This window comes from Marasmius oreades, chromosome 1 (genome assembly GCF_018924745.1).
Source record: "Marasmius oreades isolate 03SP1 chromosome 1, whole genome shotgun sequence".
In the NCBI taxonomy this organism is placed as follows: Eukaryota; Fungi; Basidiomycota; class Agaricomycetes; order Agaricales; family Marasmiaceae; genus Marasmius; species Marasmius oreades.
Window position 1 is genome coordinate 2,893,877 of NC_057323.1, and position 27,991 is coordinate 2,921,867.

General features: G+C 47.5%; 13 protein-coding genes across 18 annotated transcripts; 6 read left to right on the plus strand and 7 right to left on the minus strand.

Moving 5' to 3' along the window:
• The first annotated feature begins 113 nt into the window (after nt 1–113).
• Nucleotides 114–4,367, plus strand: E1B28_000920 (uncharacterized protein). Of its 2 annotated transcripts, XM_043146805.1 has the most exons (16): nt 114–390; nt 443–555; nt 619–778; nt 829–1,556; nt 1,611–1,736; nt 1,784–1,885; nt 1,941–2,073; nt 2,128–2,228; nt 2,290–2,454; nt 2,518–2,620; nt 2,675–2,811; nt 2,869–3,134; nt 3,191–3,320; nt 3,386–3,650; nt 3,709–3,854; nt 3,912–4,367. In XM_043146805.1, exons 1-16 carry the CDS (start codon nt 261–263, stop codon nt 4,296–4,298), a joined length of 3,192 nt encoding a protein of 1,063 aa, XP_043015510.1. In that variant the 5' UTR covers nt 114–260; the 3' UTR covers nt 4,299–4,367. The 2 variants fall into 2 exon arrangements, with proteins under 2 accessions (XP_043015510.1, XP_043015511.1); XM_043146806.1 differs by having other exon boundaries at nt 3,191–3,650.
• E1B28_000921 (uncharacterized protein) lies at nt 4,279–5,368 on the minus strand. 2 transcript variants are annotated; one of them, XM_043146808.1, is made up of 5 exons: nt 5,294–5,368; nt 5,230–5,235; nt 5,080–5,173; nt 4,960–5,023; nt 4,279–4,896 (listed from the first exon to the last, which is right to left on the minus strand). In XM_043146808.1, the coding sequence occupies exons 3-5, from the start codon at nt 5,142–5,144 to the stop codon at nt 4,462–4,464; spliced, it is 564 nt and encodes a 187-aa protein (XP_043015513.1). In that variant the 5' UTR covers nt 5,145–5,173; nt 5,230–5,235; nt 5,294–5,368; the 3' UTR covers nt 4,279–4,461. The 2 variants fall into 2 exon arrangements, with proteins under 2 accessions (XP_043015513.1, XP_043015512.1); XM_043146807.1 differs by having other exon boundaries at nt 5,080–5,235.
• Nucleotides 5,369–5,646: 278 nt separating this feature from the next.
• E1B28_000922 (uncharacterized protein) lies at nt 5,647–9,500 on the plus strand. Its single transcript, XM_043146809.1, has 18 exons — nt 5,647–5,743; nt 5,811–5,970; nt 6,030–6,037; nt 6,088–6,224; nt 6,277–6,766; nt 6,824–6,976; nt 7,030–7,141; nt 7,197–7,248; nt 7,309–7,335; nt 7,388–7,494; nt 7,547–7,651; nt 7,705–7,776; nt 7,830–7,953; nt 8,011–8,291; nt 8,349–8,555; nt 8,605–8,671; nt 8,727–8,794; nt 8,847–9,500. The coding sequence occupies exons 2-18, from the start codon at nt 5,847–5,849 to the stop codon at nt 9,299–9,301; spliced, it is 2,589 nt and encodes an 862-aa protein (XP_043015514.1). The 5' UTR covers nt 5,647–5,743; nt 5,811–5,846; the 3' UTR covers nt 9,302–9,500.
• A 22-nt stretch (nt 9,501–9,522) lies between these two features.
• Nucleotides 9,523–11,135, plus strand: E1B28_000923 (uncharacterized protein). 3 transcript variants are annotated; one of them, XM_043146810.1, is made up of 10 exons: nt 9,523–9,698; nt 9,755–9,818; nt 9,867–9,875; nt 9,934–10,230; nt 10,289–10,414; nt 10,469–10,500; nt 10,554–10,623; nt 10,684–10,715; nt 10,774–10,858; nt 10,916–11,135. In XM_043146810.1, the coding sequence occupies exons 1-10, from the start codon at nt 9,571–9,573 to the stop codon at nt 11,018–11,020; spliced, it is 948 nt and encodes a 315-aa protein (XP_043015515.1). In that variant the 5' UTR covers nt 9,523–9,570; the 3' UTR covers nt 11,021–11,135. The 3 variants fall into 3 exon arrangements, with proteins under 3 accessions (XP_043015515.1, XP_043015517.1, XP_043015516.1); XM_043146812.1 differs by having other exon boundaries at nt 10,684–10,858; XM_043146811.1 differs by lacking the exons at nt 10,684–10,715; nt 10,774–10,858; nt 10,916–11,135 and having other exon boundaries at nt 10,469–10,576.
• Nucleotides 11,136–11,368: 233 nt separating this feature from the next.
• On the plus strand, nt 11,369–12,538 carry E1B28_000924 (uncharacterized protein). Its single transcript, XM_043146813.1, has 5 exons — nt 11,369–11,450; nt 11,499–11,603; nt 11,654–11,700; nt 11,755–11,768; nt 11,824–12,538. Exons 1-5 carry the CDS (start codon nt 11,381–11,383, stop codon nt 12,374–12,376), a joined length of 789 nt encoding a protein of 262 aa, XP_043015518.1. The 5' UTR covers nt 11,369–11,380; the 3' UTR covers nt 12,377–12,538.
• Nucleotides 12,449–13,928, minus strand: E1B28_000925 (uncharacterized protein; the record flags this gene model as incomplete). 2 transcript variants are annotated; one of them, XM_043146815.1, is made up of 9 exons in its annotated part: nt 13,746–13,928; nt 13,621–13,674; nt 13,502–13,554; nt 13,416–13,448; nt 13,188–13,352; nt 13,086–13,136; nt 12,897–13,037; nt 12,684–12,843; nt 12,449–12,627 (listed from the first exon to the last, which is right to left on the minus strand). In XM_043146815.1, the coding sequence occupies exons 3-9, from the start codon at nt 13,502–13,504 to the stop codon at nt 12,449–12,451; spliced, it is 732 nt and encodes a 243-aa protein (XP_043015520.1). In that variant the 5' UTR covers nt 13,505–13,554; nt 13,621–13,674; nt 13,746–13,928. The 2 variants fall into 2 exon arrangements, with proteins under 2 accessions (XP_043015520.1, XP_043015519.1); XM_043146814.1 differs by having other exon boundaries at nt 13,502–13,674.
• A 72-nt stretch (nt 13,929–14,000) lies between these two features.
• Nucleotides 14,001–18,204, plus strand: E1B28_000926 (uncharacterized protein). The gene is made up of 11 exons (XM_043146816.1): nt 14,001–14,071; nt 14,119–14,337; nt 14,391–14,711; nt 14,762–14,942; nt 14,996–15,472; nt 15,521–15,579; nt 15,636–15,737; nt 15,788–15,909; nt 15,971–17,609; nt 17,660–18,010; nt 18,071–18,204. Exons 1-11 carry the CDS (start codon nt 14,027–14,029, stop codon nt 18,194–18,196), a joined length of 3,642 nt encoding a protein of 1,213 aa, XP_043015521.1. The 5' UTR covers nt 14,001–14,026; the 3' UTR covers nt 18,197–18,204.
• A 103-nt stretch (nt 18,205–18,307) lies between these two features.
• E1B28_000927 (uncharacterized protein) lies at nt 18,308–19,600 on the minus strand (the record flags this gene model as incomplete). Its single annotated transcript, XM_043146817.1, has 5 exons — nt 19,353–19,600; nt 19,120–19,300; nt 18,840–19,063; nt 18,510–18,786; nt 18,308–18,445 (listed from the first exon to the last, which is right to left on the minus strand). Exons 1-5 carry the CDS (start codon nt 19,574–19,576, stop codon nt 18,308–18,310), a joined length of 1,044 nt encoding a protein of 347 aa, XP_043015522.1. The 5' UTR covers nt 19,577–19,600.
• A 50-nt stretch (nt 19,601–19,650) lies between these two features.
• E1B28_000928 (uncharacterized protein) lies at nt 19,651–21,604 on the minus strand. The gene is made up of 5 exons (XM_043146818.1): nt 21,580–21,604; nt 21,450–21,534; nt 20,699–21,396; nt 20,288–20,639; nt 19,651–20,212 (listed from the first exon to the last, which is right to left on the minus strand). The coding sequence occupies exons 2-4, from the start codon at nt 21,481–21,483 to the stop codon at nt 20,577–20,579; spliced, it is 795 nt and encodes a 264-aa protein (XP_043015523.1). The 5' UTR covers nt 21,484–21,534; nt 21,580–21,604; the 3' UTR covers nt 19,651–20,212; nt 20,288–20,576.
• Nucleotides 21,605–21,645: 41 nt separating this feature from the next.
• E1B28_000929 (uncharacterized protein) lies at nt 21,646–23,245 on the plus strand (the record flags this gene model as incomplete). The annotated part of the gene is made up of 5 exons (XM_043146819.1): nt 21,646–21,762; nt 21,834–22,307; nt 22,370–22,962; nt 23,017–23,073; nt 23,128–23,245. The coding sequence occupies 5 exons, from the start codon at nt 21,646–21,648 to the stop codon at nt 23,243–23,245; spliced, it is 1,359 nt and encodes a 452-aa protein (XP_043015524.1).
• Nucleotides 23,246–23,545: 300 nt separating this feature from the next.
• On the minus strand, nt 23,546–25,661 carry E1B28_000930 (uncharacterized protein; the record flags this gene model as incomplete). Its single annotated transcript, XM_043146820.1, has 5 exons — nt 23,546–23,638; nt 23,711–23,941; nt 23,997–24,852; nt 24,912–25,353; nt 25,421–25,661. The coding sequence occupies 5 exons, from the start codon at nt 25,659–25,661 to the stop codon at nt 23,546–23,548; spliced, it is 1,863 nt and encodes a 620-aa protein (XP_043015525.1).
• Nucleotides 25,662–25,709: 48 nt separating this feature from the next.
• On the minus strand, nt 25,710–26,579 carry E1B28_000931 (uncharacterized protein). Its single transcript, XM_043146821.1, has 3 exons — nt 26,494–26,579; nt 25,884–26,442; nt 25,710–25,829 (listed from the first exon to the last, which is right to left on the minus strand). Exons 1-2 carry the CDS (start codon nt 26,545–26,547, stop codon nt 25,990–25,992), a joined length of 507 nt encoding a protein of 168 aa, XP_043015526.1. The 5' UTR covers nt 26,548–26,579; the 3' UTR covers nt 25,710–25,829; nt 25,884–25,989.
• Nucleotides 26,580–26,889: 310 nt separating this feature from the next.
• On the minus strand, nt 26,890–27,983 carry E1B28_000932 (uncharacterized protein). Its single transcript, XM_043146822.1, has 2 exons — nt 27,290–27,983; nt 26,890–27,230 (listed from the first exon to the last, which is right to left on the minus strand). Exon 1 carries the CDS (start codon nt 27,957–27,959, stop codon nt 27,321–27,323), a length of 639 nt encoding a protein of 212 aa, XP_043015527.1. The 5' UTR covers nt 27,960–27,983; the 3' UTR covers nt 26,890–27,230; nt 27,290–27,320.
• Nucleotides 27,984–27,991: the final 8 nt, after the last annotated feature.

Below are 27,991 nucleotides of genomic sequence, written 5' to 3' on the forward strand. Positions count from 1 at the left end.
TAGCGGTGCAGCTCGCCAGGATATCCATGAATAACTCAGTCACTGCTTGGCCGGAGGGTAGTCATTCAGAAAGATGTTCCGCAGGGAAGGTTTTTACTTTCCTGACAACTTGACCGGCGGCAGTCATCATGTTCTGCTCAGGCATGTATTGATGCCATGTTCCATACCTATTACCATCAACTCTCCACCCTTACTACATTGCTGTCCTCCGCATTTTACTCTAGTGCTCACTTGAGCTACCTCAAGTCTATAGATCCGCAATGTCTCAACAACAGCGTATTATCGACTCTGTTTTCTCCAAAAATGGGGAAACCTACATCGCTCACATCAAAATCTGGGAAGATAATCCTGAGAACGGAGGGAAAAAACCAAGATATATTCTGCTCTCGCGTATGTTACTCCAATGAGCCAGAACAGGTCTCGTAATGATCATATTGAGCAGAGGCGAGCAACGGTAATGGTTTTATCCACAAGTCCAAGTTGAACACCAACGGCACTTTCTCCGTTGGCAAGACGTGGAGACTCGCAGAACTGAGGGGACTACAGGTCATCAGTGTTCGTCATTTGCCTTCAGTTCATCGCGACAATGGCTAATCGCTTTCCTCCTCAACACTACAGCCTCAGGCCTTCAATATAACTCTCGCCAGAACATACAAATGGCAAACGGAGAACGAACGAGATCAGGAAAGTTTTCTGAGAGCAATCGTCAGACTTCACCAAGCAGTGACTGGAGGATTACCACCTTTGAAATTGGAGGGGTTGGGTGAAAGTTCTCAACGTGCGATATTAGCATTCCGAGTTTTGATGCGTACTGAAGATTTCATGTAGCCGGCCGTCAAAAAATACAAAGCGATTATTTGAAGTCGAACAGACCTTCTTCCCCAGACACCCCGCCATCGAGAAGAGCAAGATCACGGCCTCAAACACCTCAGAATGACCGCGAACCTGAACCCCAGCGAACCCCTCCAACAGCACGAAATGGCATGCCATCCCGACCAGTATCACCCACTGCTTCGACACGCCCTTCCAGTCGTCACAGAGAAGCTCAATCTCAAAGCAGTACCTTACGCCCTCCACGATCCTCGAATACCACCAATCCTTCGATAAATGGCTCATTCAATGGCGAAACACGAGGCATCCCAATTACCCGAACTGCGACAGACAACACCGTCTCATCCGTGTCTCGCCATTCACTCGAAGAATCTCCTCGCACGAACACACCACCTCGATCACGGCCTGCTTCCCCTGCTTCTTCCAGTCGCTCACGCAAACCTCGTGCACCTCCTCCCACCGAACCACCACCGCCGAGGCGTGAACAGAACACTCGAATATCATTCTTTGATCCTGCAAATCAAGCTGCTATCGATCGTTTACTCTCTGGTTCTAGTGAAGCCGAGGGGGAAGAAGAAAACGCAGTAGCTACGATGTCCAATGTAGAAGAGATGATTGAGGGCTATGAATGGGCCAGTGATGATGTAATGGGTCGAAAGACTGCAAGGGGAGCTGCTGATCTGATCGAAGAACGTCTACTGGATGAGTTAATGGCTTTAGAGAAGGTTTGAGTCGCAAGTAATTTGACGACGGGGCCAGGTCTGATTTCTGACATACAGGCAAACATTCATTCTTTCCTAGAGTCGGACGACCGTGTCGCACTCGTTCTGGAATATATGGATAAAGCAATAGCCGAACTGGATAACATTGATGGTCTTGTCTCAACCTACAAAATCCACATGAATGTTCGAATTTTTCCTTTTGTTTCATGTACATCGCTGACCATGCGCAGGCTGTTAGCGACGATATCTCTTTCATCCAGTCCCAAAACAGAGGTTTGCAGGTACAGATCCAGAATCAAAGGGCTCTTCTGGGTGAACTTGAGAATCTTCTCGTGAGTCATTTAGTCACTGTGATCTGTTGAAATACCCACATGAGTGGACAATCAGAAAACAGTGCAAGTAGATAGGGAGGTCCTCTTAATCTTGACTCAAGAATCCCTCGAGAAGACAACGAGTATAGCACGATTAGAAGAGGCTGCTGCGGAACTTTATAAAGCCCTTCAGGCAGGACGAGATACTGGTGATGCGCATCATTCCTTGCTGATCTGAATGCTCAACTGATTCTGCAATTCAGATATGGCTGCAACCATGGAACGACTTTCCGAGTACAGGACCCACAATGCCCAGTTCTGCAAACGGATATTCGATTTCCTTTCAATCATGTTTACGGCGCAGGTAAGCTTTTCGCCTCGTTCTCGGGTTGCAGTTAGGGTCCGTTAAGCTTTTGAGTTTAAAGTCGAAACTATTGCTAGGCAACAACAGTGGGCTCACGCCGGGGTCAGCCAAAACCAAACCCACGATTCTACCGCACAACGATCTAGAGGCATACTTGGGCAGATATTCTGGCTTGATGCTTTACTTGAAGGAGATGGACGAAAGTGTGTACGGGAAACTATGCGCGGTCAGTATCTATCATCAGCTTTGACCCGTCAGTTCGTTCCACAAACCACTTACCAAGCTACAGACCTATTTTTCAGCGTCCAGTGATTTACACGGAACCCAAATTAAAGTGTTGTTGTCCACGTACGCCAACTATATCAAGAAAGCTAATGAAGATACCCAAGATCGTATGCGTCATTTTTAAGCCTTACCCGACAAATCTTAATGTATGCGTCCTTTAGATTTGGTCACCACGCCTACGCCAACAACAGGAAAGACGACTCCAATGCGGCGGGCTGGTACTATAATTCGTTCGCCGCTAGAAGCTCGAAACAAAGACAAAGACAAGGCCCCTGACGGAGATATGCGAGCTTCAGAGGTGATGTGAACCCACTGTATAATCAGATCCCTTGACTGAATATTGTTCTATCGCCAGGTTCTCGGCCTCGTTCTCGAGCAAATCTCTCCACTGATATATAAAGAAGATGAATTCCTCACCGACTTCTTGCAAAACAACGACGCGGCACTGACATATGCCGATTACATGAACTTGGACAGCTACTTCCGAAGACAAGCTACACGGGGTCCTGGACTTAGCTCTGCAACCTTAAAGCTCATTCGTGGCGCCCTGGATCTCATTTTTGGCTTTTTGGCCACAGAGTTGAAGTCCTGGCTCGATCTGGCGCTTGCAAAGGATAACATGTAAGGAAGCCACGAATCTGGGAAATTTCCTTGACTGACTTAGATTATTCTTAAAGGCAAATTGTGGGACTCATCGCTACTATCGAACGGTTCATAGCCGACAGCGATGACAGGATCAATGACTTCTTGCTCAATATACTGAGCAAGCAGCAGACCCGTCTGAAGGCCCTGTTTGACAGACATATTGTAGAGTTCCTTTTTTAAACCAATTGCAAAACTGATAGCCCTTAAATTGACTTTTTTTTATTCAGGCAGAGCAGATCCAGCTTGTCGAACAGACAAAGCTCACCAGTAAGAAGAGAAAGGGCGTAGCACCTTTCGTGAAACGATTCCCGGTGTACATAGGACGAGTAGAAACTCAACTTGTCGGTTGCGATGGACTAGAAGTCCGAATGAATGTCGATGCTGCATACGAGAAAATCGTTCAGACGATGTTCGAGTCCTTGAAACAAATGGCGAAGATGGATGGTGAAGGTGAAGATAAAGGACAGCTTAATTACCACGTCATTCTTATAGGTGCGTCAAGTCTCTTTGTTATCTTACTGGTCATCTTATTAACGAGGATGCGAAACAGAAAACATGCACCATTTTGCGGCCGAAATGTCGCAATTGGATATCGGCTCTGTTGCAGGTTTTGTCAGAAAGGCTGAAGCGATTTACGACGAAAACTTGAATGCATACGTCAAGATTGTTCTCAGACGGCCATTTGCCAAGATAATCGTAAGGGGCTCACAGCATTTGATGCAATTTACTACGTTTTCTTATGTCCGGTTATAGGACTTCTTCGAAGGTGTTGAACGGCTGCTAAAGAACGCTGCTGCCAGCGAGGTCTCAACCAACAGTAGTTATAATCGGTCAGCACTCAAGAAGGTTGTGAAAGAGTACAACGCGAAGGATATACGGAAACACGTCGACACACTCTTCAAACGAGTAGAGAAGCATTTCACGGAAGCATCTGAGAAAGCTACGACAGAAGAGAGCGGCGGAATTACTCCCGGTACCGTCTTAGTTGGCGTATGGAAAGGGTGTGAGGGAGAGATGCTGAGGATCACAGATCTGTTCAACAAGAGAATCTCTCAATGCTATGGAGACTCTGGTATCACGTTGGAATACTCTACATCGGATGTAGAGAGTGCTTTTAAACGTCATAGTGTGGGGACGTGAAGGACTTGGTTCTATTTGATTGATTGAAGTCTTAAACACCGGATACCACCTGTAATATATACAGTCCTCCTGAAATCTTGGTGATAACGGTTTAAAGAAGGCTCGAGAACGCAAGAGGCAAAAATGGTAATGTCCGTTTTAGGAGGCAATTATTTAGGTACCTTCATATGTGATCAACAGATTCTGGTAAGGGAGGGGTAGCATCACCAAATGGACTAGGACTGGGTGACGCCCGAGAGTGAGCCGAAACCCTGGGAATGGAGGTACTGGAAGCTGAAGGAGCCATTGAGGGAGTAGAAGCGGCGTTGGGGGCGAGTCCCTTATTCGCGGGTTGCATCGCACTCAAAACGGATGGAGCGTAAGCCTTGAATAAACCCATGGCGGCATCGAACGAAAGTGGTGGTCCCTGGCGTTGCTGGCCTTGTCCATTGGCAGGCGTCTTGTTGATAACGCTCCACAGGAGATTCCAAATCGCAGCCAGCTTGGACTGAACGAAAACGAAAGTATTGGTTTGGATAGAAGTAATTCCTTCGTCAATTTGGGTCTCGTTTTTGGCAAAGAAAGGTTCAAGGTAGTTGGTGTAAATGAAAGTCGAGCCCTTGAAATCGGTTGATGAATATTAAACGTCCTTCTCGCCACAGAAATAAGCGCATTGTTTTACCTGAATCTGGGGTAATGACAGGAATAGGAGAAAGACAGTTTTTATTTCCCAGTAGAAAGGCAGCCTGGAAACGAAAAAGTTAGGGTATGATCGGTGCATAAGAATGGAAAGCAGACATACCAGCTGACGAACCATTCCGCCACATACTCGAAGCCAACGAGAGCACCGACAACGGACCAATACATGCACCATCTCTCGACGTCAGCCTCGACGACTGGACGCTTTGTCAAGGTCTTGTAAGTCGCGAAACATGGTAAGAAATAGGCGAACCAAGCGCTGAGATGATGGCGATAAGTAGACGATCAAGGGGAAATAGAATTTCGTTTTTACTTACCAGATGACGGAAAAAAAGAGAGAGAACATTTGAGGGTATGTAAGAGAAGCGTGTGTGGTGGCGTTTAGATCACAAATCAAATATCGGGGGCACACGGTCCTTTTAGACTCGGAGTCTCTTGATACAGAGCTTACTGGACATTTTCTAGCGACTTCTCTTCTGGAGACGATGTTTCCTATTGTATTCCTCGTGTTTCCGTGTAACATTACTGGAATTCCCGTCAAAGCCAGTTTGTGCGGGGGATAGTAATACGGGGAATCAGAATTTCATATTTCGTACCGATCCGCCGTGTCGCATGCACAGAGTAAAGTTTCCCGGTGATAGTCTGCAATAAGCTGTAGTATCCTGTTCTCCTACCAACTACGACACAGTAATCGTAGATACGAGGAAATCGACTAATATTGATTGCAGGCTTCAAGTCTAGCCAGTCATATTACACAGGTTGTCACTGTTTGTACTTACGATCTCTGATCTGCCGGTTTGGCTTACTTACTTCTTCTCATCATCTTCTCCTCAGAATTTCTCCCTCCCCGAGTCCTTTCTCCTCTTCACGATGAACATCCAAGGCCCTACAGCCTCTACTTCAGGCAAGAATCAGGATGAAATGACTGGAGACGACAAGAATAACGAAAAGCGTGAAGTTAAACCAGCGGTGAAAACCCTTAACAGAGTCCCACGTTCGTCTCATTGTCCTTCAGACTTAACCTATTCACCCAAAGAATTTCCTCCATTCTAGGTGCCTGCGTCAGTCATGTTGTTCTTGGTCACTGGTTTCATCTCACCCTTTCCTCCAGAATGCATGCAGAAAACAGAAGATGCGTTGTGAGGGCGCCGATAACCCTCCTTGTCGTCGTTGTCGCAACACAGGGTTAGAATGTCTGTTTGAGAAGCCGTCGAGAGAAGCTAGTCTCACTGGTGAAGCTGGTCTAGAGTAAGTGAACCATACTATGCCGGGCTTCTCGCCTTCTCTGACACGCCACAAGGCGAATACGCAGCTTGGAGGCACATGTTGCGGATATTCGACATACACAATCTTCCATTTTAACCGTACTCACCGAGATACAAACACAGTTGCGCGGTAGTATTGCTCGTTCACCTTCAGCATTCCCTCATTTCCATCAACAATCACCAAACCTTCATTCCCCCTCAGTATCTACTCCGCCCACCGTTCAGATACACGGAAGTGATGTCCATCCTTCCCCATCTGGCCCCACAAATGTTTATCCTCACGGTGACTCCAGCCAGCAGTCCCGTCTACCACCAAGGCCCTCCATTGGTACGCACCATCCGTCGTTTTCTCAGACATCTCAAATTTCGCCCGGAGATTATCAGTCTTCCCAATCCACACCTGCACCGATGAACAACTATCCTTCTGGATATAATAGCGGTAATGGTCCCTCATCACAAGGCCCCATTCTTCCACCTTTCTCCACCATTCAAGCTATCGGAGGCAGTCATCAGCAAGTCTCGTCTGTGCGTCTTAAGCCTCATCACGATCAGTCAAGAACAGGTCTTTCTAATGTTTTGCAGAAGAGGCCTGCGCCAGGGTCCTCTAACGTCACGAGTGCAGCCTCGTCTGATGTTGAAGATGAAGATAGCGGTGAACTACCGGCGTCCGGTTTACTCGCGCCATGGGAGGTCCTCAGAGGTCTGGCCGACGTTGCCTCCGAAAGGGCAGCTAAGGTGTGGACGTTTCTCTCGAATTCCTATTAACCAGTGTTTGACACTCTGTATAGGAAAACGGCGAAATCAGTCGGGCCCGCACCCCCACTCCTGAAAGACAGACTAGGCCTGCCAAACGCCGGAAACTGCGTCACAGGAGCCAACGCATGTTGACTTTCCCTGACGGTGTGTCTCTCGCGCAGCTATCAGGGATTCATCGATTCTTACACGTTCTTATCAGTGGTCACCAAAAATATCATTTCAGACGTGGAGGCTCACGAATTGTTCCGAATGTATGTCGAACTAGTCTGCGCAGATTGTTCCCTTTCTCAGTCAAATCTTCATCCTCATAGCTTCTATCACGGGTGTTCTACCTTCTTGTCAGCCTCCACCGTCTTCTTTATCTCCTTCCTAACGCCACCAACTCTTTAGGCCTGTGTTTGACTCAAATACCGATACTTTCGAGGCGTTGCATGAGCGATCACCGTTTGCTGTCAATTGCATATGTATGGTTGCCTCGCGTGTACGAGATGGGGGTGGTACGCTGTCTCACATTCGTGTCGGCTTGCTCTCACTTGCTGGCACATGCAGGAAAACAGAGTGAAATCTCCAAGAAATGTTTGGACGAGGTGCAGTCAATCTCATGTGCCACATTATTCTTGCCTGTCAATCGCATCGAAGCGGTACAAGCCATGGGTGCGTCCTGACGGCATCCTGTGAACATTTTTTCAACGCATCCACCTGTGTAGTATTAGTTTCTGGATGGTCGGATAATGGTTGGCTAAGTGGTGGGCATGCGGTCCGCATGGCAATGGAGCTCTGTAAGTTCCCTTTTACCGTGTAAATAGCTGGCATCTCAAATATGGTCTTATAGCTCTTCACAAGGCATGGCCAAGGCTTCTACGAAGAATGAGAGCTCAAAAGGTCAGTATAAAGGATGACCGTGAGCTGGTCGTTTCTGCGCGGACGTGGTTCTGCCTATATCTATTCGAACACCAGTAAAAGTTTCGGTAATTTGCCTGGTTACCGGTGTCGTCTGACGGTCATTGTTCCAGGATGTCTTATGGGACCGGGCGCCCCGCTGTGCTGAAAGAAGACGAGAGTATCGCTAACTGTCGTCTACTACTTCAACACCCGTCGGCCATTGAGGATGACATGCGGCTTGTCTCCACTGTGGAACTCATCATGATTCGTGAGCGCGTTCACAACGCTCTTGCACCGTTCGATGAGCCCGTCAAAGATTCCGACTTTGAAGAGCTTCGAAAAGCGGACGTCCAGTTCCAAAGTTGGTATGCTACGTGGGATCAATGTTTCTCCCAAAAGTATGAAGATGTTGGTAAGTCTTTTTTGGTATAAAGACGCTAATCTACACTAACGAGCTTTTTGTGGCCAGCATTCTATCGGCAAAGCCTCCAGATTCAGCAACTTCATGCTGAACTCTTCCACAATGCTACTACTCTTCGAGGGATCAACGGACCCGAGGACGTGGAACGAATGCCCGTGGTGCAGCGCGAACTTGCCCTTAGATCGATTCGGATTGCGCGTCAAGGATTGGATATCACAGTGAACTCTCCAGCTTACAGGGAAGGGATGAAATATTGTGCGTTCGAAGAGTCTCCAAATTGTATGCCTATTAAAAATGATTTTAGCTGTGCACTACACTCACGTCACAGCGACGTTTATGGCCTCGTTTCTACTGAGACTGGCACGTTTATTGTAAGTCCGGTTGATTTCGATACAACCTTTTTTTGAGCTTGAACTCTCCTTATAGCCCCGAACAGTGTGATGTCTACGAGGTCAAAAATCAAGTTGAGCGTTTGGCCACGTTAATGGCCGAGAGTAAGTTTCCCCATGTTAACCTACCAGGATTGAATCCGACCCTATTTCGCAGTACCATTTCCCCGCTATGCACTAACGCTCGAGCTGATGCTCAAGCGTTTCCAGATGCGATCCAACTCCCTCTCTCCGAAAACAACTCGTGGTGAGCCGATGAACACCCAGGGACAGACAGTTCCACATCGGCCACCACAAGTGGATAACCTAAACATCATGATGCGACAGAATTCTTCTCAAGTACCATACTCACCTGCATACGAAACGTTCCCACCAGGCCATCCACAGCATCAGCATATGGCGCACCCTCATGCACAACAACAACAAAATTATGCATACCCTGCCGAAGCAGATCACATTTGGAGTGGTTTTGAAATGACATCCAACGAACAACTTCCAGTCTGGATGTCAGATCAAACGTTGGGCGGTCACCAGTTTTCACAACACGGAATGGAATCGTTTTTATTACCCCCAGAGTACTCACAGGCTGCCCAGCCTCCTCAAATCTGGTAACGACTATCTTATGTAATCTGGCTTATTTATTATCTATCTTTGCTCTGTGTTTGCATCGGATTCGTCGTGTTCTCCTGGCTATTCTATACCCTTTCCGAATCTCTTGTTTGATGTACTGACCGCATATGTAAAATCTAATCTAACGTTACCCCAGTCTTGGGGTGCCGGTCCGGCTATAGGATTTACCGGTTGAACACCGTTGGAGCAATATAAAACAGCTTTATAGTAACCATGCATGTTCCTCTGCTACTCGAACTCAAACTCAAACTATGTCCGAAACTAATCAGGCCGAACACGCTCAAATCTCGACTGCACTTGAGGTAGAGAAAATCGAAGACAACCTTTACCGCTCAAAATCCCTCTGGGTTCCAACTCGTGCTCGAGGAGTTTTCGGAGGGTGAGATACTATCAACACAGTATTCAAGTGTCGAGCCGTTGACCTTCGCCCCATAGACAAGTCATTAGTCAAGCCTTGGTTTCTGCTTCCCGGTGCGTCGACTCTGCATTTGCGCTTCATGTGAGTTCAAAATTACTGCGCTTCCTATGAGAAGTGACCGTGTTCCAGTCTTTACACGTCAGTTCCGCACGTGCCCCTTTCTATCGAGCCACAAGACATAACGAGTTCTATACAGTGTTATTTTCTCCTCAGCGCCTCCCCGTCAACACCCATTGTCTATCAAGTGGAACGACTTCGCCAGGGCCGATCGTATGTCGCATGCGCCGTCAAAGCAATCCAACGCGGGAATATCATCTTCGTTCTTATGTGTTCGTTCCAAAAGCCCGAACCCTGGCAACCTTCCTATCAATGGGTCATGCCCACTGTCCCATCCTCCGACGAATGTGAGTTGGAGGAGGATCGGTTTCTTCGCTATAGCAAAGAAACTACAATCCGTCCGGAGACTAAAAGGATTCTTGAAACTTTTGCTGAGGTACATGTCAACAGTTTCAGGAGAAAACCCATGTTCTTGATCAAATCATTCTTTGCAGGAAAGAAAACGCAGCCCTATCGCTATAAAAATGGCTAAAGAACACGATGTCGAGGGCAACGGTATTCGCTACATGTATTGGATGCAAGCTAAGAACATCCCGAAATACGAGGCCCCTTTCCAAAAGGTATGGTTATTCAATCTACGGATAACAGCTGATACTGAAAGCCAACATTCCAAGTGCATCCTTGGCTACCTTTCAGATCTATACTTGTATGACTTTCCCTAGCAGCCGTCATAAAAAGGGACAAATCATTTCCTTTCAGTATAGGCGCTGTGCCTCGTATAATGGGGCTTAAACGCTACTCCAAGGGACCAACTGCTGTTGGCATGACGGTACGATTATCTTCTCTGGTCTAGCTCACGAGTTGTGGTGCATCTGACGACGGATTACAGTCCACCTTGGATCATTCAGTGTATTACTACAGGTGGGCATTGCTATCGCTTCACTATTCGGGGATTTCATGGCGTTCTTGGTCGCGCCAGTGACGATTTTGACTGCGGTGACTGGTTGCTTTATGTGATGACCTGCCCTCGCGCTGCAAGTGGTCGAGCCGTAATGCATGGACAGGCCAGTATTGGTACCACTTGAATATTGACAACAGCCAAATGACCTCTGTCATTCCAGATCTTTGCGCGAAATGGTAAACTGGTAGCGATCACGTCGCAAGAAGGCGTAGCTCGTGCAGATATTCGTGGACCTGACCGTGACCAAGTCAAGGCCAAACTCTAATCATTGACATTCCAGTGATATCCCCTCGATAGAAGACAGAGTATAGATTATCATACGATTCATACGGTATCTGAATTATAATATGATATATCGATTTCAAGATTCACGACCGGGAACGTATTGGGAATGTATCGTTCTGTCTTGGTTACATAAACTCAGGTAAGAATACTCGGTTTGCCTCGAAAGTCATTCAATATCCCCGAAATCTAGAAACAAAAATCTGGAAATAGGTTGTATGGATAGGCATCCATTTAATCTGAGACCGTAGACGCTAAGAGTGGGGCCGCAGAGTAGGCGCTTCTTTTTATGTAATTCCTGACCGCGGATCGGATGTATTGTAGAATTTCACCTCGCTCCCCCATGCCTTCCCCACCTATCCAGATATTTCTAACAACAATCGCGTCCCAGCCAGCTCTCAGGCAGCGCCAAGGTTCTCCAACCCGCAGGCATATCACTAGATAACTCATTATTTTATCAGAGTATTTGCTACGTATCTTGCAGGTCAAGAAGATTCCCTTCACTTCGTATGATCTGGCATCCGATGAACGAGCAAAGAGACTGTGGAAGCGAAAGACGCCTTTAGGTACAGGACTCTCACTTGCCATTCACTGTAACCGACCTTCCCTACTACAGACAAGCAACAGCTACCAGGAATCCTGGTAGGCGGTAAATTCCCTGGGGTATACGTCAATTCCTCATGTTTCCGATAATGTGCTTACCGGTAATTCTCTTAGGCCTTCACTGATTTGTGAGCTATCTCAATAATCGTTCTGTGACCTATCGAGCAAAGACCTCGAACATAGCGAAGAAGCTGTCGAATTCAACGAACTGGACCGTTTCCTGCGACTGAATGAAACGTGGGATCCTGAAGTCGACCATCATATAGAACTGGAAGAACAACCTATCGGCGTTCCTGGTGCAGCCCTTCCCTTGCAAATGACACCCGATCACATCAAGAAGCTAGCTCTCAATAGAAAACCATCTCCCTCACCCAATGAAATACCCGTGAACAAGCGCACAGATCTGTTTGACATCAGCACGGAATTGTCTGGTTACGGTCTGCAAGGCGTACATGCCTCGGAGCAGGAGTTGATTGACCTTGTGAAGGAGTTGGGTTTAGAAGGGGAAGATGCTGGTGACTTGGTAAAAGGGTTGTCAAACGAAACACTGCAAAACGAGGCAAAATCTTCCGCATCTGATACTAAAGAGACTGGAGTCACCAATGCTTCCGAACCGAAGGAGGAAGGGAAATTGACGACAGATGAAGAAAGAAAGGTACAGAGCAAAGAGGGTACAGAGGATACAACGGAGAAGGGTGGGGCTGTTCAAGCAGATACCCTCAGTAAGGAAAAATGATACGATATTGTGTAGCATGTGTATTCCTGGTCCGGTAACCTTACATTTGTATCTATGTTCGCTGGGAGGAGTTTACAGCCTTGATACGAGAAGACCACCGTCTAATGTTATGGTTGCACCGTTGATATACGCACCCGCAGAACTTGAAAGAAACAGTGCTGTCCCTGCGACATCCTGTGGCTCACCAGAACGCCGCAATGGTACCGAATCGACTAACCAATCTCCGTTCGTCTTCATAATGTAGTCAGTCACTACATGGTGGTTGAGTGTAAACTTAAACTTCCGAGATTGAAAGTAATTCACTTACATTTGGTCGGGAAGAGTCCACATGCGATTGTATTTGACACCACTCCATCTGGCCCGAGTTTTGCGGCGAGATGGCGGCTGAGGTGATGAAGTGCGGCTTTCGATGCTGAGTACGAGAACGTGTCGTGTGGTGCCACCCACAGGCCCTCGACGGAGCCGATCTAGAAGATACTTTGAATAACGACCCCGGAGACAATGAAAAAAAAAGTTTCACGTTGATAATACGGGCGGGATCCTTGTATGTCGAACCTTTCTTGGTTCGGTCAGCCGCTGCTCTCAGAAGGGGAAGGACCTTCTGGATGACCGAGAACACCCGCTGTACATTGAGTGTCATGACTTTTGTAAAGCCGCTGTCCTACATGAGAAATTAGTACAGTGCTATTTTTATTCATACGCTACAAACCGGAAATTCGTCTACTGGGGCGCCCCAGACTGCTCCGGCGTTGTTGACGAGCTCGAGCCGCCTCTTAGCAAGGAGGAAGAACGAATCTCACGATTCACATACCACGTCTAGAATCTGCTCCTTGGAGGATAGCTGTTTAGCCAACCGTTCCACCTCCTCGTACTTTTGCAAATCCGCTGGGAGGGGGATGCAAACCCCCGGTCCAAGTTCGTTGAGTTCAGTCGCAGTTGCTTCACAGTCCTTTGCCGAGCGTGAGCTGATATATACCTGGCTAGTGATTTTAATATTACGCCGACCCGGTACATAGAATCGGGAACACGAATTTCAGACCTTGGCTCCATTTCGAACAAAGCCAGCAGCGATCTAAGAAGGACATAATTGTTAGACGTAGTGCAGTGGTGGTGTATACAACGTACCATTTTACCAATCCCCCGGCTGCCACCTGTGATGAGAACGACCTTTCCCTTCACTTGAAAGAGAGATGAGATTTTTAGCGAGGACATCGTGGAATGAAAAGAGGAGAAAAGTGGAACACCATGATCTTGTGAGCCCTTAAAGACAATGCGCAATTGTTGATCCAATTTCAATCCTATCGCCATCGGAGAGGATACCTGAAGTAAAGCACTGACTTATTGCTATTGTTAGGTACCATACACTTACAACACTGATCCATGGTGAATCACGGTCATTGTGGCTCCGGGCTGAGTCGGTTATTTTCATCCAACTTTGCTCCGCGGTGTTCAACCTTGTTCACCGTCCGGTCCATCAGTTGGTCAGAATTTTACTGGAAAAATTTAAAGAAAAAAACCCCCGATTCCATTGACGAATTGAGGCCATGTCAAGGGTGCCGGTGAATTCACCGTAGAAGCACAATAGGCCGGGCCAATTAATGTAAGTGGCTGTGCAAAAATTTCACTTGGACCAAGCTCTTTTCAACAGCCATGACCCTCAAACGCAAACGGAAGGACGATAAATCATCAAAAAAGGTGAAAATACAGAAATTCTTGCAGAATCGAATCTCATTATCTCAAAGCGACCTCTGGCAGACGACAGTGACCCTACCTCGGGTATAGAAGGAACTATCAACGATGGCGAGGCTGTTGCAGAAATGGAAGAAGAGTGGGGAGGCATTGAGATTCCCAGTAATGAAACACCTGAGCAAGAACCAAAGACTCATAAACTGAGTGGCGAAGAGATCCGAAATATGAAGGATGCCTCTGAATTATTCAAGTCTAACTCTTTCAAATTGCAGGTAATATATGAATGATCGCAATACCCAGGAGCAATATTCACTGTTTCTTACAGATTGACGCCCTTCTTCCGAATGTTCGTCCTAAACAGAAGAGAATACCTCCGTTGGATCGCTTTCTGCTTGATTTCCACAATTTCCTTTCCAAACTTCCGTCTGTACCAGCAAGGCACCCACTTGAAGCCGCGCGCGTTCTCTTGAAGAAAGGCGTTGCAGTTCCTTATCCCACGCCTTTGCCCACCGAAGATACAAATTGGAAAGTTGCCTTTGAGACGCCCAGCAACATCACTCTCGTCGGAAGTTGGGCAAATAAAACTCATGTCAAAGGTCAGGATGGCCATCGGTATGGTGTTGATTTGGCCGTCGAAATGCCTTCCGTAGGTTTTGTAACTTTAGCGTCTTATACCTGCTGATGACGACCTTGCAGACTCTTTTCCAAGAGAAGGATTACTTGAATAGCCGATTTTTCCACAAACGATCGTTTTACCTCGCTGCTATGGCTGCGGCTATCATTGGCGATACGGATATTGGCATGAAGGTTTCGGCGTCGTATAGCTCCGTTGGAGACGATCCACGCCTCACGAAGCTAGTTCTTGAGCCTCGCGCTGGTGAGCACAACCATGTGTAACCCCGGATGCCTGTTCCTAAACGATTAAGGTAGATGGCTCTGTTTATGACTTCTCAAAATTGAATGCATGTGTATGCATCATTCCCGTACTCTCTCCCAATTCCCCAATTCCTCTCCATCGATTATCCCCTTCTCGTCTCAATTTTCGTGGGGCCGCAGTTGACAGCGACGAAAGCAACAAGCAGGCTGCATCTCCTTTGTATAACACTGCCATCCTTACTTCGCTGACACCCAAATATCATCTTTTATCGACGCACGCTCTTCAGCAGAACGTTCCTGCTCTCAGTGATGCCGTAGCTCTACTACGTGTTTGGGCTAACCAACGTGGTTACGGGGAAGGTTCGAAATTGACCGTAAGAGGATTCGACGGAAAGGGCCCATGGTGGACATTTTTACTCGCTCTCCTGGTGCGCGGAGAGGAACCTTCCGCTCCCAGCAACGTCAAACGAAAGCCACTTGGACGAGGTTTGAGCTCGTATCAGTTATTCCGAGCCGCGCTTGATTTCCTATGTTAGTGTATCCTCTCTTTGATTTTTCTCGCCTCACTGACAACAACAGCGAAACATGACTTCGAGAATTCTCCCGTTTTCATCAAAACTGAGAATGGAAGCCATAGAGTACGCCCGCCCGTTCACCTCTTTTTAGCCACCTCGCTTCATATTAAAATTATCAGTACCCACCCGAGGAGTATCAAAGTCATAACACCGCGATTTTTGTCGAGTCAAGCTCGACCGCGAACCTTTTGGCTGACGTCCCCACCGGATCCCTGAAACTGGTACGCATTTAAAAATCTATAGAACCTGATCTCACTTTCCTACTCTCTAGCTGCGAAGTGACGCAAGGAAGACATTGGATTGTTTGAACCTGGGAACTTTAGAAGACCCATTTCCCGAGGTGTTCTTGAGGGACCACAGAGATTTGCAATCCCGCTTCGATGCAGTGCTTCGGTAGGTTTATCCTTTGTTTCTTTTTTTCACTCTACTGATCTTCTGACATGTCGATTATCAGTGTCGATCTCTCGTCCGTGAAACCACGGATGATACCACCGTATAGAGCAATGGACTCCGGATCAGCCGCAAATGCCATGATGACTGTCATGACCTCGCTGATTGCACATGGTCTTGGGAATCGAGTTCAGGCTGTCGCGGTGTTGCATCCTTCCCCTTCACCCCGGCCACTATCTCAGGCACATCCATCCAGTCCACATATTATCCACATTGGTTTGGTGTATGATACGCGGCATGCTTTCAGACAAGTTGACCACGGTCCGGCGGTCAGCGAGACTGACTCGACGGTCACTGAGCGTTTCTTGGACTTTTGGGGTGACAAAGCTGAGCTACGGAGGTTTAAGGACGGCAGTATCGTGCAGAGTGTGGTATGGGATGTCAAAACCGTTGATGAAAAGGCGCACATACCAATCATGGTTGTACGACATATCCTACATCGTCACTTTGGTCTAGACGTCGACGCCGTCACGAGCTGGCAAAGTCAATTCGATTCTTTGTTAAGGCTTCCCGAATCGATATCGCGATACTACACTGGTTCAGGCATTTCTATGGGATTTAAAGGAGCCATATCAGCATTTGATAACCTTATAAAGGGCATCAAAGCTCTGGACGAAAAAGTGCCGCTGACATTATCGAGTGCTAGTGCGATATCGGATTGTCTGCGTTACACAAGCGTCTTCAGTCCCGTTCCCCTTCCGTCTTCCTTAGCTGTTGCACTCCCACCCAACGCTCGATATCTTCACCCTATCGAGATTGTTCTCGAATTCGAGAAGTCTTCTAGATGGCCAGACGAACTAAAAGCCATTCAAAAGATCAAGCTAGCCTTTTTCGAGAGGATAGCAAGCGTTCTCACGTTTTCAGCGGAAGGTTTCAAGGCCTCGGTTGTTTTAGGGGATTCTTTGAACGAGATCCAGGATAACGCCCGTTTGGAAATAATAACTCCTGAAGGGTGGGCGTTCCATGCTCGAATTTGGCATGACCGAGAGGCTACCCTCCTAGACCGCATTATTAGAGGGACAGGAAATCTCCCTCACGTTACAGGCAAAGCGAAGGACCATAAGAAGCGGAGGGAACACCGCGACGCCGTTCAAGCCAGAGAGGTTCACACTCGAAGGTTTATACACGCTCCTCGCCACCATCGTGCGGTTGCAAAGCTTTGCCACCATTTTCCCGCGTTTTCTGGTACAGTCCGCCTAATCAAACGTTGGTTTGCCTCTCATTGGTTACTTCACGGCCACGTCACGGAAGAAGTCATCGAGTTGCTCTGTGCTCGGTTCTTTGTCGTTCCGGGATGGGATCAAGATGTGGATCAAGAAAACCAGCGTCCCCTGGAGAGTCCCACGGTTCCGGGAAGTAAAGAGAGGGGCTTCGCTGTAGTGATTCAGTTTTTGAAGGATTGGAGGTGGGAGAGAGGAATATTTGTACCCATTTACGACGTGTCTCTGTCCGATTCGGCGCGTGAGGTAGTGAACGCCTGCAACGCTGGTGTCTGGAGGGTGTCGACGAAAATGGACGAGCAAGGTACAATGTGGACCAGGAATGGACCAGATTTTATCGTTGCTCGCAGAGTTCAAGCATTAGCACAGGTGACATGGAAATGCTTGCAAGAGATGGAAATGAGTGGAAGAATGGATGTTCAGGTAAGTTCTGCACTTGTTATCACAGAATCGATCATTAATATCTCTTCCAGTCATTGTTTGACCATCCGACTGACGACTATGATCTCGTCCTCTCACTCAATCGTCAATCTCTAACACGGTATCACCATAATGTCAAGGTTGACACAAGTAAACTGCCAAAGCAAGGAAGAGACCAGAATCAGGTGGATGGTACACTCGTCCGTCCTGGATTTGATCCAGCCATGGCCTTTTTCGAAGATCTTCAACGAGTGTATGCTGACACGTTCAGAGTGTTCTTCGATCCATTCGGCGGGCACCGGATCGGGGCTGTTTGGGACCCGTCCTTGAAACAACCGAGACCGTTCCGTGTGTTAGGTGGCTTTTCAAGTGTACCAGTAGCAGAGATATCACCCTCATCTAAGGTAAGATAGTTTGCAACGCTTCCAAAGACAGTATGTTGATCCACTTCTCCCTACTTCTAGGACAAATCAAAATCAAAATCGTCGCAGAAAGAAAAAGATTTGGTAGCTCTAAATGAAGAGGGTATTATCGGTGAATTGGAGCGAATGGGAAGTGGGATTTTGGATGGTATAACCGTTCACGTATGATGGACGCGGACCCTCATTATTATTTAAGTATCCTGTTCCATTTCCGTGTACGGTCAATAGGCACTGCAAGGTTGTGTGCTTATAAAATTACATGATGTGAAAAAAATACAATCACGAGAAATCATCTCGACTCAGACTGCCCGAAGACTGAGATTGAAGTTGCCTCGACGCACGCCGTCGTAGAGGCATCTGTGCTTCGTAAGCCGGAGGCATCATAGACGGTTCTGGTTCTGGTTCACTTTTGACGGCCTTGATTAAGAGAAAATAAAAGGATATGAGAAACAGCCCATGCACCACCATCGTCTCCACTCACGGAGCGTCCGCTGTCACTCGAGCTTCTACTGATTCTGGTTCTTGACTTGCCCTTGAGACTTCTACGCTTGCTCTTAATCTCCGTTTCACTGGACTCCGACTCCTTATCGTGTGAGATAGATTGAGCCTGTAAAGCAGGCCTTATGCCTCCTTCCAAAGTGGATATCCCTTGTAGAACCGAGGGCAACAAGAAGGCACCGACAATGATGGTGAGGATCAAGAAGAATACAAGGGATGCTGCCATAGACGAAAGAAGAGGGAATCGGGTGACCATACCTCTGGCGGCGGGGATAAGTCGCGAAACGAGAGCCTGATGGATGGTATATCGCACCTGGCACCATGGTGAACAACTAGTCCTTTAAGCTCCGCAGAGTATACGCTTAACTCGCGAGGGCCTCCATTACCTAAGCCCCTCCATCCATCCTGCCGACCGACCGATACTTCAGCTTCCACATACGAGGTTCCTACAAGGAACGAAGAAAGTAGAGGAACATCGACGGATATTTTGTTTGGTTTACTGCTGAAATATGATGTAGCCGGTGGAATTACAATAGCCTGCAGGCGTTACACGTCAAATGCGACGCGTAGATCGGAGTAGGAAGAACACTCACAGGTCTTCGAACGGACGCAAAAGTATAGTTGTTAGATTTATACAGGGTTAGGCTACCCATGAAGTTTCCCAAGGCTAGATTGTTTTCGGACGCGGGAACTGTGAGGTGAAGCGAAATATCGTAACGTTGACGGGTGTGCAGCGGTGGAAGTACGACGCGTGCGTAGGGTTGCGTTCCATCGCTAAAGAATACAGGTGAGATCCGGGAAGACGAGAGAAATCGAATAACTTTACCCATATTGAAGAAACAAAGGAGTGCTCCATGCAATAGCGACATTTTTCCACACCAAAAATCCAGCGAAAATGGAGAGTATGATGAGGTAGGGAAGAAGAGAGAAGTAGATAATGATCGGTGTTAAGTGAGGAACATAAGGCCTTAGCTTAAAGGCTATTGAGGAGGTGACGGAGAACAACAATGATACAGGTGCGTAGAGGATGGACTTTCGTTCCATCGACATGAGGGTAAAGTGGGAAGGGAAGTGTTTTCACGTGATTTCTCATCCTGAGCCAATTATGGCTAGCCGATCCGTACTGAGCAAAGAAGATAGTCGTGTTGCTACTAAACGCCCCCCACCAGGGTTGGTTCGTCCGATAATTCTACTTACAGCACAACGGGGTACTTACTTTGTGCCGTTTGTGAATAAAGCTTAATGTTCACTTTCCGGTTAACCCTCTCCACCGTCACCAATCCCACTACAATCGTTATCGAGCGCACCTACAGCCGCAGCCAATCCAAAGCCCTTCCAACCATACCGCGCATAGGCGTTAGTGTCCACTTGATCTACTGTGCCTGTCGCCACCGGGCCCAATGGGCCGGCCGTTTATTTACGGGTCGTATACGTCGAGTCTGACTCCGCTGGTGTGGATGTTGTAAATCAGATTGCATGAAACAGAAGCAGCGACAACTTGAAACCACTTCTCGCTTCTTGAGACCGATCGCTGTCTTTCAATTTCCCAAGAGTTCAGCTTCGTATCGTCGTCACTGTCGTCAACGCTAGGATGTTTTTAAAGACTCGGAAAGCCTCGAGAACATTGTAGGTACTCATCCTCGTAAGGATGGACATAAACCTTGGTGTGTTTGACTTTGTATAGACCTGTGATTGAGGCAAAATGAGATGTGAATCTAATGGAAGAAGGATAGGGGAACGTCAGCGCCTGAAATGACACACAAAATACGCATGGCCGGTCTGCTAAATTTCCTTAACCCGGCCAAAAGATGGAGGAAGGTCTTGAGAAATTTTCTTGAAGATTTTTCATGCTCATAATACAAGTTCCAAAAGCAATTGAATCCCCGCATCCCGCCATACATCACATAAGAGGGTGAAGCATAAAGAGGCAGTTTCGATGAATCTAAAACTTCCTATACAGAGGCAAACTGATGAATCACGAAGCAAACCAAACAGAACAACCAAGCGATAACGCGTAATTCGTGAAACAACACACTCATGGATAACAATCCTACGAACCGCGTAAACTGCGAATTAGATCCTGGATTCGTTTAATCTTTTCGGGGGTCGGAAGCTGTAGAGCGAAGGACACTTTGTTTATCTGAATAAAATGTCGAAGGGAGCGGCGCGCACCTCATAGAAGATGTGCATTTCATGTTTCCGTGCATCATTTACTGCTTTCTGAACTGCTATTTCCTCGACGAAATCATGACCGTTTTCCATTGAGATTCTCGGTCCCCATTTCATCCTGTGGTTTCTAACCTCTTTCCCTTTAACACTAAACCCATTCCGCTCGTCACTACCCCATGATGTATTGGACTTGTATCCTGAATGGGAACCCCAACCTCGCCAACAGTCGTGAACGCTTTCCTGGTCTGGAGCCCAGTTGTCTTTAGAACGGGCTTTGCCTCCGACGAAAGACTGCGCCTCCGGAAATCTCCATGGGTTGGGAACACGAGGCGGCCATATGTCGCGATCCTCCAACGAGTCAAGAAAGTCTGTGAGTTTGAGTACTTCACCGCGTTCAGCGGCCTTGACGCTCCGTAACCAGAAAGGGATCAGGTCATCTACTTGGTCTGCGAAATACCTATGCTCTCGGTCCTTCATAGCTTCCTTGCTGAGGGGAGCATGGTCGACGATCGGCACAGCATCGATATCCCAAGATTTATGCCAGTTAGAATCTGGTACACCCCACCAATTGGAATCGTCCATAGCGGCATTATTGGCATGCTCAAGGGATGCTTCGTGACCAAGGGCTTGGGTAGGATTCATTTGGGTGAGACTAGAACATATGTTGCACGTCCATTTATTTGACCGGTGGCGGGCAAAGTCTAGGATTCAGAAGTCAGAGCAAATGATGATATGATACATAAAGAATACTTACGATATGGGTTTTGGAAAGTGGGAGTAAGGGCCATGGTGGTACATAGGAGGACAAGCTGAGGTCAGAGGTCATTGTGGGAAGATGGCTATGGCACTGAATATGAATCAGGTGGGCATAAACAGGGACCTACTGAGTTAACCCAGCAACGCGGCGCAGAATTACTTCTGCCCAAGGACACACTCTTCTCTCCACCTCCATGGCGTCCTCTCACCATACTTTTCAGCCCCCAGACTGCAGTGACTGTCGGTCCCAGACAGTCCACCATTACCATAGTTCCTCCTCCGTGGACAACTCTTTTACGCGTCCATCTCATGTAAATGTCCTCGTCTCTCCCCGTTAATTGACTCGTCTCATGTCTTTTTTAAATCTTCAACATCTACACAGGTATTATCATCATCGACTTTGACCTCGTTTGCTCAATTCCTCAGGGAAGACGATGAACGTTTTTATGAAACGTTTCCCAACGCCAAGGCTGCTAAAGATGCTGCGCATGCTGCTCAGCTAGTCCCACTTTCTCCTCATTATGACCAGCACTGGTCCTCTCATCGCTTGGGAGAAGAATATGGCGTGTTTCGAGGGGATTTTGTGTTTTCTTATCATGAGGGCGGTCCCACATCGGCTCGCCCATCTGAGAGTTGCTATTTGGAACAGGCGACGTCTCACTCAGAGCCTCATTCTTACATCGATCCAGCACAGTCACCTCGACTTCCTTATTCACATTCGTTCCCTCCTCCAGTTTACGCCTCTCCCCCGCCAGACGTTGCCAATCACCACGCTGCAGAGTCCGTTTATGCTATTGGGGAATCAGTGCCTTATGCCGACGTAAACCATGGTCGAGACTATGCTCCATTGTCAACAGTACGGCCCCCGCTTTAATAACTCCGATCTTTATACGAAAGCTCATTATTTTTCAATCATAGGATCCTTGCGATGACAACTCGTCACAGCGCCACAATGTGGTTTCCTCCCCACTTGAGACCCACCCTTTAATTCAGTCTCAAGTCCATGAGCATCAGGAAAATCTACCGTACAGAGAGCCGTTGCAACCTGCCGTTCACGCCATCGAACCTCCACCTCTCGATTATCTCCCTACCCCCGAATCTCCACATAGTATCTACTCTCCCGTCGAGACCGTTATTTCGCATCATTTCTTCCCTGCTGATCCAACAGACGGTAATGAACCGGTTTCAATTGTTCAATCTCAACCAATCATGGATTCATCGCTCATTTCTCAACAAACGTTCTTTAAAGCCGAGATATCGCACGCCCCAGAAGATTCGCCTTCGCCTACGACTTCTAATTCATTCACCCAAACTCTAGCTCGCCGCAAACGTCGCAGGACTACTTCGGACAGTCAGCAACAACTTCCGGCAGAAGCTGGACGCAGCTACGTATACAAGATTCCTCTCCCTAAACCGAACCACATGCCCGCACCCAAGCTACCAAAGCGGCGTCCCAGCACCCCCCAAAGCAACGAAAAGAAAAATTTGGCGTTGGCTTGCTTCTTCTGCCGGTGAGGGCATTATAGCTTCGATTTCTTGGGTGCTTCTCATACTTCCATACATAGTGGTCGGAAAATTGCTTGTGGTCCGCACGATCCGACCAGTCCGGATCGTACCTGTGGGTTAGTTCCTCCTTCCCCATTGTTCGTTACATAGCTACTGACACCTCTTATCAGCCAATGTCATCGTCGGTCGCTCAAATGCGAGTATCCTACGGAGAGCCGGAGGGGTATGCGAAAGAAAAGAAGTTCTGGAGACCAGCAACCGGACCTCGGTACTCTCGGTTCTGAATAAGCACAAGCTTTACTTTAATCATAAGTAATTCCAAGCCGTTTCTCTTGAAAATTCTTCTTATGTCATATGTTATCATTTTTATTCTCTTCTCTTCGCTATCGTAGTGCTGTCATGGAATCCCTCCTTCACTGGAATTGTATTTTTTTGTCCTCGCCATTGTTATAACTTCTTTATGTCTCTAATTACCAGAATAAAAATACCTCCATCGCATATCTTATAATACAAAAGAAATGCTACCTTTATATCCGTTATACTAATTAGCTACGTAACAAATAAAAGGTCCGAGCACTTTCCTGTTGTTTAGGATGGCCCCGTTAACGGATCGACCCAGGTCCCATTCGGCCAGAGCGTAGCAGCCATGGTGTAATCGCCGGTAGTCCCGTTCGCAGTCATCTACCGGAAAGGATACCAAGAAGCAAATGATTATTTTTGAAGTTCAAAAAAAGGACAACGATGTACACATACCGCGAGTCGGAAGAAATGAGGTATCGAAGCGTTCAATGCGGCCAAGGACAAGTTGAGAGCGTCGCCAGAGTAACGCTCGACGTCATCGAGGAGAAGGGAAAAACCACTCCACCCCTCTAGGAGCGGAGACCATGTTATAGTCTGATTAGAAAACGGTATTTGTGGATTCCAGTTGGTTGAGTTGGTCAAGAAGGAAGGTAAGTCCGAGCCGATTGGGGCGTCCCGTACCAGCTGGGAAAACGACTCGATAAATAACTGCTCATGAAGGAAGAAAAGACCTGCTCACCGATTCGGGTGTTTGCAAGACAGAGTCAAACCCGAATGCAGCGATTCCGTTTAGGAAAAGTCCCAATAATAGTCCTTGCAATATTGCGGATATTTTGGTGGGGAAAGCTGTGCCTGGTGTGAACACCATTCCAATGATATAATGATGCACTCGCAAGACCAAACCAGGAAGCTGTGAGAGGACGAGAACGACCAGACCCCCGGCGGCGTACCAGGCAAAATAGTACGGTAACCATCCCGTCTTCCGAATCACCCGCAGCTGATTGAAAACGAGTGCGACGACGACAATGATGATAACTACCAAAGAGGCGACTCCGCCTTGGCGGGATTTAATATCTGTGGCAAGTAGACGGCTGATAGGGATCCTGTCGATGGTCATGTTATTCAAGACTCCAACCCAATAGGGTCCCAAATACAAGACCATAGCTTCGATGGGCAGTTTTGCAAATGCAGGCAAGACAAATCGCCAGGCAACGCGCCAAAACGCATAAGTAACGAATAATCCAGGGAGGAAAATTGAGAATGCTCTTTCGAGGGGAGGAGGTGAAGCTGCTGGTTGAGAGAAGAGTGAGATGTGCCAGAAGCCTATACACACGAGACACCAGAACGTGATTCTGGGCTTGGGTCTTAGGACAACGAAGATTAAGCAGGTAATGATGACATTGAAAGCAAGCGCTGCATCACGGTTGTCCTCGCAATTGGATAAAGGTGTGCTGTCTTCGAATTGCCAGGAGAGAGGGAATTCGGTAGGAAATCCAATTGAGGTCAGACCATGAGCCGTTAATGGCAAAAAATTGGTGTAGTTTCCAACAAGTCTCAATGTCGCGCAACCTCCTCTCGAGTTGCTAATCTTGCCTCTGTAGAGATCCGACGGTCAGCAAGGAAAACAGATTTGAGTGGTCATCAATGTACGTACGCTTGGACGGCCGCGGCACAAATGAAGGTGTCACCCCGGTATGTTCCCTCTGGGTCTCCTCCTCCGACGATGAGGGGAACGTACGCCATTTGTTCATTGCCTATGGTGCGAGGATTTTGAAGAATGAGGCCAGCACATTGAGCAGGGCATCGGAAATCAAAAGTACCACTAGTACTGCCTTGCAAGCATTGTTGACCGTCGAGCCCGCACCCGTTTTTATTGAGCCAGTACGTGGATGTGCAATCGATGAATGCAGACGAGGGCGTCAAGAACGACTGCGCGCGTGCGAAAAAAGCGAAGCCGATGATATAACCAGCGGCCAACAGGGCAAATAGCCAAAGGGAAGTGAGTGGGCGAGTGGCTTTCGAAACGAGCGATTCCAGTGGTAGGACGATTTTGAAATGTCGAAGATGAAGATTGATGTTGAGGAGTGGCTTGGGATCTGGGTTGAAGGTATTCGTATCGTCAGTCTATGTTTGCCCTTGCTCAAGAATTGTTACACGACGTGCCAGGTAAGTCAACTTTGGGACGAGGTCCACGCAGATAAACCAGGAAGCGATTTGCACGAGGATACCTTGACGCTAATTTCTCTCCCAGACGACGGTGCCACGGCCTGCGTGGTTGTGGAATGATATCCTCAAGATCGCTGCGATCGCTTTCTACGGTGATTTCCAAGCTTCGTTTATGAGTGACAGAGAGAGAAGACGCTGAGGACGTCCCAGCTGTATCGGAATGCGCGTTAGCTTCCATGAGGGGAGTTGCCAAGGTGGCAAGAGAAAAACAGGTTTCGGTGATGCATGGCCCTGTGAAATGTGCTGCTGCATAAAGCTATGTATGCCTATTCTTGTGTGATGTTATGATATAAACTGATAAGATAATTTACACGTTCAGATATTATTCACTAGTTCAAGGGACCGACTGAAGGGCAATGCTTAGTCTACGGTCATTGCAAACCCAAGAAATACGACACACCATAATCATAAACGAGACGGGCCTTAATAACGGTTTCGTCGGGTCCAGTGAAATGAACGTGTCTACTGTATCGACGTTCACCGTTGATTTCTTCGACCCCCCACAGCTAAGTTGGCACCGATGAGTAGCAGAGAAGGCAAAGCTGATTATAAGAGTTCACCTGGATAGCAAGCCAGACTCTTCCGCTCTTGGGGGTATCGCTTTCCACGTAAGACTCTACCAAGCCATACTCAAGTGAGTCAGCAGTCCAGCCATTCCTGAGCCATACATCGGCAGGCTCCACCAGGCTCAAATCCTTCACTCTTCTGGACTTTCCAATAATTGGTCCAAAGATGTGATCTGTATTCTCTCTCTCTTTCCACCAAAGAGTACGCTCTTCACGAGTGCCTTTAATACCACCAGTAAGAGTCTGATCGATGTCAATGTGTTCGATGTCGTCGGCATCTTTGTAGTGCTTGATGTCGAGGGTAATTGTAGCGAGTCCAATGGCCTTGCGTGTCACCCATCCCACGCCTTGAGCAGCAAGGATACCTTCATGAGGGTCGCTGAGAGACTTGTTCTGAAATAGACGCGTTAGGTTTGACCTGAAGAGACCATGCCAGAAGCTTACCATGACAAACTTGCCTGTAAGGTCAAGAATGTTGAAGGATGCAGGTACTGCCATGGGGGAAGGACGATAGTGCGAAAAGCTCTTTTGGAGGTCATAATCCGATTTCACATGGGAGCCCCAGAATCAGACTTCCCTCACATCTTGCTACAGATTCAGTTGTTAGAATATGCTGTGGTCACTCCTACTACGCCCACGACGTAGATAGATAGATAGAGTGTCTGGCAGCCTGCTGCTAGCAGACTACAAGCAAACTGCCAAAGGCTCCTCTCCTCAAAGTCACGAGAAAACCCCGGAACCGGCTGAAGAATTAACCGAAGTTACCTCACAAGCGTTCACATTAAGTGCTCCAAGCCACGTCCTCTATGTTCCTTCAATGATACTTAATCTATAAAACATGCATTTTCATCACGTCGGAAGTCGAATAAAAGGCTTATGGCGTATGTCTGTGGAGAAGAATATGGGAATAAAATCTGACGCTTGTACGACAATGAAAAAATTGGTCACTTACATGATATTCTGTGCGTTACACATAATTGAGAGTACTCAAGGTGTAAAATATAGCTTAACATTATCTACTAATGGGTTCAGACCTATCGACCTAACGCCAGGGTGTCCATCTCCCCACGGGGGGCTCACTTCTGAACTTCAGATTCAAACCTACCCAACGCCACACAGCCAAATGGAAGGGCGATCGTTTGTCTGTGGTACCGTCATAAATGTAGCAGACCATGTGTGTCCTTCCGTATATAGTGCTAGAAGGTCAGTACATAGCTCAAACAAGTCTTGGACGACTCACCAACGTTGACCTTCCTCCAAATAAATCCTTCTCATGCAACGAACAATGTTATCACTTTCCAAACAGCGTCTTTTCCTGTTTCCCATGCTTGAGGCCCTCGAGCTTCAGCTCCTCCGAATTCTACGAGTATTCCATCCTTCAACCATTCGCACCATATTCCGATCGATCCGCTGGAAGGTCCAGAGCCGCCACCCTTGCGGTCAGGCTCTCCCAGATACTCCACAAAGGCTTTCCCTTGCGTCTCGCGTTGTACGACGAACTGTTCGGGTCGAGGAATAACCTTTCCATCTCTATCCTTGATTTCCGCCTCCAACTTCAGTATTATCGGCGATATTGGATACGTAGAAAACGTAAACGTTGCTTTCTTACGCGACTTTTCTCCAGAAGACTGTTGGGAGGGAGTGTTGTACAGGTCAATTCCATCAACAGTGAGTTTTCCTTCTTCCAGATCATTACGCGATAGCCCCATCTTGGGCTTATATCCTTGAACAGGTTTGAAAAGCAGACTGAGACCAAGCTGATGATAGTTGAAGTAGACCGCATCTGGATATGACTTGACCTCTGGCACTCGTAATCCAGAGGATGGCGAGATTGATTTTAAGAATTCGGATAGAGTTTCTGATTGAGGACTCAGCCCAAAAAGCCGTTTGAGTTCGTGGGTGGTTGACATCAAGGGTGTGATCACACGCGTGGCAGTCGCGG